We start from the raw sequence: 13660 nt of genomic DNA on the forward strand, positions 1-13660 counted from the left end.
AGCAAATTGCACAATTTTAAAATTCAGTACTTAATGTGTAAAATAATAGTAGTGACAAAATATAGTTGATTTTCCAACAGTTGCACTGCCTATAATTGCCGTCCTTTGGGTAAAGTGTAAAATCCCTTTGAACCAAATTATTTCTTTGGACTTAAACATAAAACTTAAATCAGATTTAAATGTTGCCATTGTTTACAGAAACTGAATAAACAGAGCAAAAAAAAGTATCATCCGTTCAATCATCGCTATGATATTCTTAGAATCTATATAGTCTGTGGTATATTACTGTTTACTTCAAATAAAACGGGAAATCTTATTTCAGAAAAATGAATACCAACAACCACAATATCTTATGAAACACACCACAATCTAATCTAAATCTACTACCAAGATAACATAAATAATCTAATTAGTTACATTGAATGGCATAAAAAACTAATTCTATTCTATCGTCTTCATTCCGAAAAATTAAAAGGCCATTTTTTTGGTTTTTATTAATATTTTTGACTCATTTTTGATATACTCTCAAAGGAGCGAAAGTCAGAACTTGTCGCAGCATAATAAAAGAAAAATAAAGAATGCTGTTACAGAGGTGTTGTCAAAAATTTCTAGTAGACTAGATGCTCCTAAATCCAAATAAAAGTTCAGTGCTTTCGGCGAACATGTGACTGAAAAGTTAAGATCAATGCCAAAAGGTACGACATTATACAGCCAAAAAATAATAAATGATGCTATTTTCTATGCCCACTGAGGTATTTTAAATTATACATCTCACATTGTCATTGTTAAAACAGATACCAGCCCAATTGCCACCTTCATAATTGGCTCAACAGCAACATGTACAACAGCCACCGGTCTATTTGGCACTTCCACCACGATTGTTCTAACAACTATTGGTCCAGTTACCACCTCCACTACCACCGGACCAATTGCCACCTCCACCAACCCAACAGCAACATGTTCAACAGCCACCGGTTTAAATACAACAAATTCAAAAATCACAAACAGTGAAACAGTGAAACTACAGGGTAAGATTAATGATGCTTAACCCTGTACTGTCCGATTTTTTTTAACAGCAAAAAAATCTGCTGTTATATACTTCCAGGATAGGACCAAATTAAAACATTTTTTAAGTTTTTTTTTTCTTTATTTCATTTGTTTTAATAGGGTTTGTAATTCCCAAGCTACAATGGGAAAAAAGTTAATTTTTATAAAAGTCCACAAAGCATTTCGAATTAGGCGTAAAGCACAAATTTATATTACATTTTTCACATATTACTTTTGGCACGCCTAGGCATTACGATTTTTTGCAACGACCGCGCTTTTCTGAAAATTTAGACCCTGTTGACAAAGACAAGCGGCAATAGATGTTTTGAAATCTAAAACACTTAATTCAACGTTTTTTCTCATACCAAGTAACTGGGTGGTTTTTCTATAAAGTAACCAAGCATTCACAACTGCTAAATCAAATATATGAAACACAATGCGGAGGTACCACTTTTTAGAACGAATCGTAGTTCTATATAAAGCCATCAACGTGTCCATTAAATCCACTCCGTCCATACAATTATTGTAAAATATAACAATCTTGGGACACTCCACAAGAATAGTAGTCCACAACGAACTAAGTAAATGCACCGGCGTGTTGTACTATTTGACTGCACTAAGGGTTATTTCTTCTTTCTTGTAGACAAGTTCTTCGAAACTCTCCCTTCCTTTCTTTCTCATATCTTTGTCAGTAGAGAAACTACATCCTTTCAATCTGTTAGCACTCGTACCTACAGAGCGAATAACATACTTGTAAACCAGTAACCAAAACATATCTTATGGTAAGCATTTCTTGGAATTATTGTAGCCAATCGAAGAACCACATTTCCGCCGACTCTAACATTTAGTAAATATTCTGGATGCTCTTCTTGACCAGTATATAGTTCAAAATTATATACAATTCTGTTGGTATCGCATAGGAGAAACGCTTTATAGCCCCACTTTTTTGGTTTGTTTTTTATATACATTATCCAGATTTAGCCATACGGTTCACACTCCCTCTAAGGGGAAAATTCACTCATCCCAGATACCTACGGTATCAAAAGGATTGAGCTCTGGTGGGACTCTTTACGTGTTATCGAGCCCTAGGTAACTTGGTCTGCTGGAGTATCTCCCAGAAATTTTCGTACACATCTGGACGTTGAGAGTAGTACAGCTTTCTGCATGGTCTTGTAGAGATGTTCATTCAGACAGCTTTTTTATGTTTTTTAGGAGGTTCTTTGGAATGACTCCAGTGGTAGAAAGAATAATAGGTATCGTATTATTCGTATCCAGATTTAGCCATACGGCTCACACTCCCTCTAAGAGGAAAATTCACTCATCCCAGATACCTACGGTATCAAAAGGATTGAGCTCTGGTTACATTACCAGATTTAGCCATACGGCTCTCACTCCCTCTAAGGGGAAAATTCACTCATCTTAGATACGGTATCAAAAGGATTAAGCTCTGGTGGGACTCTTTCCGTGTTATCGAGCCCTAGGTGACTTGGTACGCTGAAGTATCTCCCAAAAATTTTCGTACAGATCTGAGAGAAGTACAGCTTTCTTCAAACTGCATATTCTGGTTACATTATTATTATATATAGTTATTTTAGGATATACAGTACTGGCTGTTTTTCGAGAGAACTTAATCATTTTTGTCTGTTTAACAGAACAGTTAAAGCCATTCAAGTAATTTATCAGTAGTTTTCTCGATCAATTTGCACATGGAAATTTACTTATTGATTATTCGCAATTTCACTTTTATTTCTGAACCAGCCACTAGATTCGGGAAGGAAACGTACACCCTCTCCTTCTTTTTCACAAATTTTACAAGATCTACTTTTTTCTTTTTTTTTAATACGATTTTTCTTTTTGCCCTGGCGTCTTTGTATACTTATAAAGTATTCTAGAGATCTTACTTTATTAAAGAGATCTTCAGTATCTTCTAAAGTGTCTATCAGTTCTGTCTACTCAGAATAATGGGTATTGTCTGGGTACTTTCCATTCTCCACTGTCTTCGAATTTGAATTTCCAGATCCCTGTATTTGGCGATTTTTTCGTTCTGTTTAATACGAAGATTATTGTTGTTGGGTATCGCCACATCAATTAATGTTGTTTATCTCTTTAGTTTATTAACAAGTATGAGATCAGGTCTATTATGTGCCACTATTTGATCTGTGAGCACAGTGCGGTCCCAGTATAGCTTGTAGTTATCATTCTCAAGTATACTCTCAGGAACGTATTGATAATATGGAAGATGGTTTGTTTAAAGAAGTCCCAGTTTGATAGCTATCTCTTGATGAATGATCTTTCCTACAGAGTCGTGTCGTTCCTTATATTCAGTTGCAGCAAATGCCTGACAGCCCCCGGTAAGATGTTTGATGGTTTCCTGAGCTTGACACCCATATCGGCATTTGTCATTTTTGACCTGAGGGTCTTTGACGATATATTTTAGGTAATTTTTGCTTGGTATAACCTGATCCAGAATGGCCAGTAGTGAAACTTCTGTTTCAGGGAACATCTTTCCTGATGTCAGCCAATAGTTCGACGCTATATTGTCGACATGGTCTTGACTGACCTCATTGGGATGTCGCCCGTGCAGAGTTTTACCCATCCAGTTGCGCATTTTTTCGTCCTTAGTGAGATGGTTTATGCGCATCTCTGGTTCCCTCAGTTTGATCGGTGTTGTATCATCTACTGCGCAAATCGCGCGATGTAGAGTAGATGTCTCAGCCTGCACCTGAAAATAAGTTCTTAAATTAGTAATTTGTTTTTCTAGTTGCTCACTTATATCCATAAGTCCTCGTCCTCCTAAATACCGCGGTAATGTCGTTCTATCTACTGCACTTTGAGGATGGTGTTTTTGTGCCTTTGTGAGGCGTTATCGTACTTTTAGCTGAAGATTTTCTATATCGGTTTTTGTCCACTTAACAATACCAAATGAGTAGCTAACTACTAATAATTATATACATTATTACTGTGTTTTCCTTTGAAAGAAATATCCTGTTAATCCACTGAATTTTCCGAAAATTTGTTGTAACTGATTTCAAAAGCGGTTTGATTTTGTATAACTTATCTCTGGGAATTATCTGACTATTGTCATTGAAGCGGATATTGTTTTTTATTTGTTCCCAGCGATTCCGACTCATAGTTTCTACAACAACTGAAATTCGAGAAGACGCTTTTCAGTACATTTTAGTTGAGGGTAAACCATACACTGACATGAACAAACATACACCAAAAAACTATTCTATTTCGTTCTTGACCACATTTAAAAATTTTTTTGGTGTTTTTTTAGTTAGAATTACATATTTGTTTGATAAACGATATTGCCCAGAATGTTGCCATCTATTAACGTTCTAAAATACTTGATTGGAGTATACCCGTGTTCAGGTCCTAGCGGTAAACTATCTTTCCAGGGTTGAATTGGTGATATTCTGATGTGATATGTGAAATGTGATATTCTGATGATTGGGCACGTCATTTTCGTCGTCATTGTCATTCTCTTTTTCATTATCATCTACCTGGTTCTCATTATTGTCTTCCATATCTCCCTCGCTCACTTCTTCCGAACAAACATTTTCTGAAACATGTACCTCTTCATCATCGTAACTGTCGGATTCTGGAATATAATCTTCAGTTATATCCACAAATGTCTCTAATTTGAACAATATTTAGTTCTTTCTTGCCATAAAATTAAATAGAATGATAACTTTGGATGGTGAAATGCTTGTAAAAAATAATATATGGAGATGCATGCAGTAGAATTAGGGTGAAATGGAAAAAGTGGAAAAGAGTGAGTCGTATGTTATGTGACAGAAAGATTTCAATGAAACTAAAGGGAAAATTCTATGAAACTGAGATAAGACCAGCGATGATGTGTGAAACTGAGTGTTGAGCAGTTAAAAAGAAAGAAGAATAACTAATGCATGTGGCGGAAACAGAATGCCTAGATGGATGAGTGGAGATGTTCCTCATGGAGAAGTTAATCATTCAATGTGGATAATTACTGGTTAATACATTCCTGGAGGAAGTAAGAAAGAAAGACTAAATAAAACATTATAATACAAATATGCCTTAACCCAACTTAACCGTTATATAGACCTCTATACTTAATACAAACATTTATATTACTAATTTTTATAAATACTTGCTTTGACAACTTTTCATATTTCTTTATGACTTCTATAACATCATGTATACTTATTTTGAGAATCTGCCTTTGTGATTCGGTTCTTTATTCTAACTGTTGATTATATTTCTAATTTCTTCTTGATATATCGTTATTAAAGAACGTTATGACAGCTGGCCGTTTTTTTTATTTTGACTTTCTATGTAAAACATAGTTTATTGTTCTTTGATTAATCTGGTTATTATCTGCTTGTAATGGTCTGCACATTTTACTTGAATTCCTTTGTTTTATCATTATTATTAATTTTATCTAGAATTGTTTACTGAAAAAATTTAAAATATAAAGCAGATTTCTTAAAATAACGGAAAAAGATTTTCTTGTTTCTCTCTAATTTTTATTATTGCTTCAATTATAAACGCATATGATTATTAATAAAATATACAATGGGATTTTTTCGATATATAAACAAATCCCAGATGATATATGGCTATCGTCATACTCTCAAATTAAACGGGAAAAGACCCATCCGAATATAACGTCAGTCATGATGAAGATCTTGAGATAAACGTGTTATATATTTTTAGAAGAATGCGTGAACAATTGTTTTACTCGTTTGTATTGATAGTGGCGGATCTGCTCAACGGTGGTCAAAAATTGCATAAATGTTGTGAAAAGGAAGTGGTTTTTAATAGAGGTGTGTATTCATGCAAGGACAGAGATGATAATACAACAGCTTCTGAAGTGATAAGAACTAATGTGGTATTCGAAAAAGATGATAATAATACACAGTGCATGGATATTTTTGAAAAAACTGTTTCGAAGTTTAATAAAGAAGGTTTAACAATTTCTAAAACAGAAGATTTGTCTGTGCTCACCAAATGCTGCCCGGTGCAGTATTTTTATAATCAAACAGCAAGGTCTTGCACAAAAATGACAAATACAACCAACTCATTTACGAGAGAAATACTAAAAATTGGTTTGCAATGTGAAATAATTTTAGATATGATCATAAATTTCAATACAGATGTAATTTATAACAAAACTCTTACTGTTTTAAAAACAGGTGAAACGTATTTAGAAAACCAGTTTTGTTTGGACAACACAGTAGATGGAAAGGATATCGTAAGACTTTGTAAAAGTTGGAGATATTGTAAGAGAGTTAAGTGTGTGCGGAAATGTTGTCCAGATGGTCAGAGTTTCGTAAACGGATCATTTTGTCGGGATACTTTTATTCATGGCGTCGAATTTCAAAAATACAAAGATTTTTTTGGAGAAATAAAAGGTAAGTTCAATATGGTTCTTTCTCTTTGAAACAATTTTTGATTAAACTTAACACAATAGTGTTAAGTTTAATCAACAGTTTTAGGCAAATATGCAAAAAAGTGAAAAATATGCGCATAAATATCACTTATTTACTCAAAAATACATATTAAATATTCATTTCTTTTCAGTATTCAGAAAATATGTATTAAATAATCATTTTTTAGAAAATATCCCTACTATCAATGGAAACATATATTTAATAATAGTATATTAATTAATGTTTATTTTAATAATTTAAAAACAATATAAATACATTTAAAACTAAGTAATTGAACCAATACTAATGAAAGTAATAATAAAGTAAAATACTATTCCTTAGAATTATGGAAACAATACAGTCCTCTCTCTCTATAACGATATGCAAGGGACCAGGAATTTTCATCGTTATAAGGAGAGATCGTTATACAGAGAGAGACAAAATTCGGTACTGTGATATTAATAATACTGTACTAAATAACCTATTTTAATTTAAAAAAATTATCAAAACGAATATAAATGAATTAACATTGTATTTCACATAGATTTATTAACGAATAATATAAGCAATACAGTATAAAAAGTGACTGTACAATTAAAACATGTGTACTGTACAATAAAAAAAAATAATATGCTACTGTAAAATATATTTAGCCTACATTACCAAAAAAATCTGCACCTTGGTGTGTCTTCTTTTCCCTTTCCACTGAACTAAACTGACCTTGTCCTGAAGACGCATCGAATCTTCCACAGCACTCATATCGTCTTCCTGGTGGATGAAGAATCAATGCAGTACTTTTGCCGCATCCAATGCCTGCTGAGGGGTCGGATCTGGTTCTGGCTCTGCTTCCACTTCCGAGTAACTGTTTTCTTCTTCTTCTACAAGAACTGCTTGCAGGATGTCCTCGTCAGAAAGTCCAGATGTAGCTACATTTTCATCAACTTCTTCAAAATCTGTTACCTCTTTCGGTCCATAGGCGATAATAAGTTCAAACTGTCTGGCCTAAACATCTAATGGCAGGTCATCTTCATCATCAGTCAATCCTTGATCTTCCAGCCATCCTGCGTGTTTGAAGGAAAGTTTTATTGTATTGCTCGTCACCTCGTCCCAGGATTTACTAATCATTAGGATGGCGTCAAGAATGTTCAGTTTAAGATCTCCATTATTCTCAACCAATTCCATCAAAAGTCTTTTCCTGTAATGGCTTTTCAAACTCTTGATGACACTTTGGTCTATGGGCTGAAGGACACTCGTTGTGTTTGCTGGCAGAAAACAGAGTTCGAAATTGTCTACAAGCAAAAGAATTTTTTTCCCTTTAAGCTCAATATCCCACTTTCTTATCGCTTCTTCAAAAATTTCCGAGGTCATCCACGCACTCTTGTTTCCTTTATAGGTCACCGGTAGATTTTTTATGTTTTTAAAGCAATGCGAGTTTTTCGACTTCCCTATCACTAACAATTTTCGCTTCACCGAACCTGTCATGTTAGCGGCCACTAAAACTGTAATGCGTTCCTTAGAGAGCTTTCCACCAACGCACTTTTCCAATTTAAATTTTAAAGTTCTGTTTGGTGTCATTTTAAAAAACAATCCAGTCTCATCCGCATTGAAAATGTCGTCTGACGCATATCGTGCCTTCAGTCCAGGCCATACGTTTTCTAGCCAATCATCCGTTACGTTTTTGTTAACATCGCCAGCCTCTCCGCTGATTTGCCTGTAGTTGATCTTGTGCCGCAGCTTCCACTTGTTCAGCCAACCCTCAGATGCCTTGAAATTCTCGATTCCAAGTTCAAATGCAAAAAACTCAGCCTCGTCCTGACCACAGGCCCAGAAAGTGGAATATGGTTCATACGCTGCTGCTGGAACCATTGAAGCATAGCGCAATCTAAATCTTCGTGCTGAGGTTTCCGCAACTTCTTCCTGCTATCGCCCTCCATCTCCGCTTTAGGTCACTTTTTTCTGTCATTCCATATCGTAGCCATAGTTGACTGAGACAGCCCCGTCCAGCGAACGACATCCGCTTGCTTTTCACCTTTCTCTATTGCTTGAGTTATCGATAACTTTTCCTCCACCGAGAGCACTTTACGCTTTTTCGAAAACATGTTGACTGTTGACACACTAAGACACAACTCAAACTGGAAATGAAAAGTCGTCAATAGATGACAACATCTGTGTGATAACAGTTAGGTACGCCGCCCGAACAATAAACTTGAGTCACTTAATTTTCTGATAAGAAAGAGTAGAATGGGTGGCCGCATTCCTTAAGCGCAAAATAAAACAACCGCTGGATAATGACCGTGCTACTCGTGACTCAGGTAGTCTGAACTTTAAACACAATAATACATTTGTCATCAACTATTGAACGCTAAAAAGTTATCGCTATAAAGAGAGAATGATATCGGTATAGAGAAAAAATTAATACATTGTTCTTATGACGAACCAACCAACGTTTACTATTTTCATCGTTATAGAGGAATTATCGTTATATAGGGAATCGTTATAGAGAGAGACTACTGTAAATGAAATGTTTTTTAAAATTCTCGAAATAAAAACTTTTATCAGTATACATAATACTTGAGAAACTTCTTTTACATCAACGGTTGTAATGGGAGCATATTTTAAATTCACAAAAATATATGCTTCTAAATCTATTTCTTAGCAAAAATTACCAACAAGAACGTCAGCTACCTCAGTAACTTTCTAACTACCATTGTTTTTTTTATTATTATTTAAAATTTTTGAAAATATCTTCTCCGGTGTCACCTTTAACATTTTGATAAGCTGATCTAATTTCTTTTATTAAGGCTATGCTTTCAACCAACGACAACGTTGATGATTCTAATTGAGTCAAAAATATTTTCCAAGCAAACTAAAATTTGTTTTAATAAATGAAAGTTGCTACTGATGAACGTTGTTTTTAAAAATTTGTTTGTCATCTAGAAGGGATTGGAAACTTTCATCAGTTAAAGCGTCAATTATATTTTTTAAATCTACGAAATAGTCTGAATAGAAAAAAGCGGCTTCCAACCATATTCCCCATAGTGTTAGAACGGGTTCTGGTGGATGTGGACTATTTGGAAGAATTTCTTCAAAAAGTTAAATTGCTATAGGAGATTTAAAAAATACTTTTTTTATGCTTAATATCAGGAAGTTTACAAAAGGAAACTTTCTCATTTCTTTCGCAACTCTGTTCATTCCATGTACTAAACAAGTAATGTGCATTAAGTTGGTGTAAAATATTTTTAAATTTTGTCCTGCCTTGGCCATATATGCGACAGAAACGGATAAAAAGCAATAATTTACAGCTAGGAAAGCTAAAAGAAGAAAAAAAAATTGATATATCTTCTTGTACAAAACGTGATACTATTGCAGAGTTGGTTTTCTCTAATTGCTTGTATTAAATAGTATTTTGGTAAGATCTAATCGAATACAACACCAATCATTAAATAAGCGATATATTTTCCTGACGAATCAGTGGTTTCGTCAACACACACGTAGAAGTAACTGTCACTAATATTATTTTTATATTATCTATTACTGACGAGTACAACGAGTTGACGTGGTTTTTCTTTAGAGTCATTTCACTTGGAATATTTAATTTAAAATATTTTTTTAAAAGAAGTTAAGTTTTTATTGGATAATTTTGAAAGCGATATATTTGAAGAGATTAATGCACGGCACAAGTCTTCATTAAAAGCATCTTGTTCATTTCGTTCTTTCCAACTTGACTGAAGAAACTTAGAAACCGAAGGTTTATATTTTTCTCCAGTTTTAGTTTTGTCTTTTTTTGATAAATCTGACGTAGTTCTAACATGTTGATATATCTGAAAATTATGTTCGCATGCAACCTGTAATAAATTTTATAATATAAGTAACTACAGTTAGAAGCGATTTCTTTATAATCTTTAACTAAAGGCATCAATAGAAGAACTTCATTTAAGTAACTGCACGATTATTACATGGCAGTCACTGATATTTTAGCAATAGGTAAAATATTTATTTTATAATAAAATATACCTAAATATTTAATTTAATTATATTATTTCTGTTTTATTAACGTTAATTTAGGCAATCAAATATTTTAAATAACATATCAAATGTAGAAAAGTATTAAATATTTAGTACTTACAATTTTGCCACAAACTGAACAATAAACTTTTAGCCCAGTCTGGTTAAAAAAAAGGTCAAAAGTTTTTCGCAGATATCTGAAACTTTTAAGACATAGGTGGGGGTTACTAGATGACGAATAGATGAAAAGGTACTTATATTTTTACCTTGCGTTTTTTTATAAACAATAATTTATGGTTAAAATTTGATTTTTTGTTTTTTCCCTTACATAAACAATATTTATTTTTTTTTTATATTTTTTTATATCAAGAGTATCTTTATTTTCCCGTTTTTTTAAATTAAACTTGATAAATAATTTACGAAGATATTTGCAAAAAAGCAGTTTTTTTGCACTAATTTATAAATTTTATTAATATTTTTTATTTACAAAATAAAATTATATTAATACATTAGAACATCGAGAACTTACCCTCTTTTAAATTTAGCTGGTAAAAAAACCTTCTATGACCAATAGGAACGAAGTTAGGGACTATTTTTTAAAAACCCATGTCTCCATTGTTTATAAAAATTAAGAAGTAAAATTTGCACAAATTTTGAATGAAAATCTAAACTTTATATTGAAACTTATAGCTATCAAATTCATCCAATTTTTTGGAACTTGCAGTCCTTTGAAACGAAGGTACTTTCGAAAGATCGACATAGGAACGTGGAGGGGATAAGTGTTTCAGCTCCGTTTTTTTTTTCGAGATCGGAACTTCAAATTGATACACGTAGGAAAAATATACATTATCTCGGCTTCCGTTGCTGCTAGAAGCCTCTTTTTTTTAATCTGGGGTAGCTCGTCGAAATGTGAATAACTACATAGTTTTCACTGGCAGGGAAATATGGGAAACCTCGGAAAAATTGAGTCCATTTGAAATTCACCACCGTAAAAACTTACTTTTTCTTTAATTTGGCTGAAATAGTCTTTCGCAGTATTAATAATGATGACATAATTTTCATCCCCCCGGAAATTTCGGAAAATCCCGGAAAATCAACATAATTATAATTAATATAAGGAATATAGTAATATAATGTGTAAAAAATTACCTGAAATTTAATTTATAAAATATGTAAGTATTATTACATCATTGATATAAAATAAAAAAAATATATGTTGATTTTCCGGGATTTTCCGAGATTTCAGGGGGGCCAGGGGTGAAAATTATGTCATCATTATTAATAATGCGACAGACTATTCCAGCCAAATTAAAGAAAAAGTAAGTTTTTACGGTGAATTTCAAATGGACTCAATTTTTCCGAGGTTTCCCATATTTCCTGGCTAGTGAAAACTATGTAGTTATTCACATTTCGACAAGCTACCCCAGATTAAAAAAAAGAGGCTTCTAGCAGCAACGGAAGCCGAGATACTGTAAATTTTTCCTACGTGTTTTAAGTTCGGATCTCGAAAAAAAACGGAGCTGAAACAGTTATCCCCTCCACTTTCCTATGTCGATCTTTCGAAAGTACCTTCGTTTCGAAGGGCTGTAAGTTTCGAAAAATTTAATGAATTTTATAGCTATAAGTTTCAATACAAAGTTTAGAATTTTATTTAAAATTTTTGCAAATTTTACTTCTTAACGTTTATAAACAATGGAGATATGATTTAAAAAAAAATAGTTTCTATTGGTCTTAGAAGGTTATTTTACCAGCTATCCAATGGTTGTACATACAAGTCTGTAGCTTAAAAAATAAAGAAGTTATTACAATTATAAGTAAGAAACTAATCCCTTTTTCAAACGTTTATTTTGTAAATAATTTCGATGAAAACGCAATATGCATTTAACTTATGAGATAGTTTAATTCTTAAAAAATCCTATGAAATTTGCTAAATGTGTCCAGCATCATTAATAGAGCAAGTTCAATAGTTTAAATATTTAGCCTCAGGGATAAACAAATTAAATAACTTTTAAACTATTTGACAGATCGGGAGGAAATTTCGCACAAATTTAAAATACGGTAATTTCTCGATGTTAAAATATAATAATAACGTTTTATGTTCTTAATAAAAAAATTAATAAAATTTATAAATTAGTGCAAAAAACTGCTTTTTTGCAAGTATCTCCGTAAATTATTTATCAATTTTAATTTCAAAAACAAAAAAATTAAGATATTCTTAATATAAAAAATGATATAAATATTGTTTATGTAAAATATAAGGGAAAAAACTTATAGACAAGAAATCAAATTGTGACTATAAACTATTGTTAAAAAAAAGCAAGGTAAAAATACGAGTACTTTTTCATCTATTCGTCATCTAGTTACGCCCACCTATGTCTTTAAAGCTTTAGATATCTGCGAATAATTTTGCTGCGAAATCGATGATTTTTGCATAACTAGACTGGGCTATTTGTCCATATCCATAGATAGTTCTGTGTAAAGTTTATTCCAAGTAGCGACACTAGAGATTTTTGGCATTTTAAAATGTAAATAGTTCAAACAAATTAAACAAGCTCGACTGACAATGCTTAAGTTTTCACTTTTACTTTTGAGAACAACATGATTTGTAAAAGGACAATTCTATTCCTATTCCACGCAATACAGTTTTAAAACACCCTTTTATTAAGGGATTATAATCGGTTACCTGCTACAATAATACCAAGAATATTAGGTAATATCTATAGGTATTATCGGTAATTTTGTATTTTAAAATATTGAAATAAAATAAACATTCAAATGTCCAGTTATTTAGTCATACCATTATCTACGGTTAGATGAATATTATTTAAAATTCGCAATTCGAAATAAATTGACGTTTATGCATAATTATGAAATTGTTTGTATAAATATGCAAAACAATGTTTGTATAAATTAATTGGGAATTTCAAGGTTTAGAGAATAGTGTTTGCTTATTTCATATTATGAAATATAAATTATTGTATTCAAATCATCATAAATTTTAAACAGCTCATAAAAATAAAAAGTTTTCAATCGAAAAATAATTTTTTTATCATTTTCCCTTGTGTTATTATTGTGCTTTGTTTCTCTTATAATTTACAATAATTTTTAAGAGTAAGTATTTTATTGAGCCAGTTGTTTTATTAATTTTTTATATTTTATTGGAGCGACTGTAGCACAGCGGCCAACATACTGAC

At 32.3% G+C, this 13660-nt stretch overlaps 1 protein-coding gene across 1 annotated transcript in view; it reads left to right on the top strand.

The window, feature by feature from the left end:
* Positions 1-5716: 5716 nt before the first annotated feature.
* The window catches only part of LOC140446460 (G-protein coupled receptor Mth2-like), a 104927-nt gene continuing 96983 nt past the window's right edge, over positions 5717-13660 (top strand). The window contains exon 1 of the mRNA XM_072539013.1: positions 5717-6443. Coding sequence (XP_072395114.1) covers positions 5750-6443 — 694 coding nt within the window. The 5' untranslated portion in view covers positions 5717-5749. The remainder of the gene's footprint in view (positions 6444-13660) is intronic.

This window comes from Diabrotica undecimpunctata, chromosome 7, assembly GCF_040954645.1.
Source record: "Diabrotica undecimpunctata isolate CICGRU chromosome 7, icDiaUnde3, whole genome shotgun sequence".
In the NCBI taxonomy this organism is placed as follows: domain Eukaryota; kingdom Metazoa; phylum Arthropoda; class Insecta; order Coleoptera; family Chrysomelidae; genus Diabrotica; species Diabrotica undecimpunctata.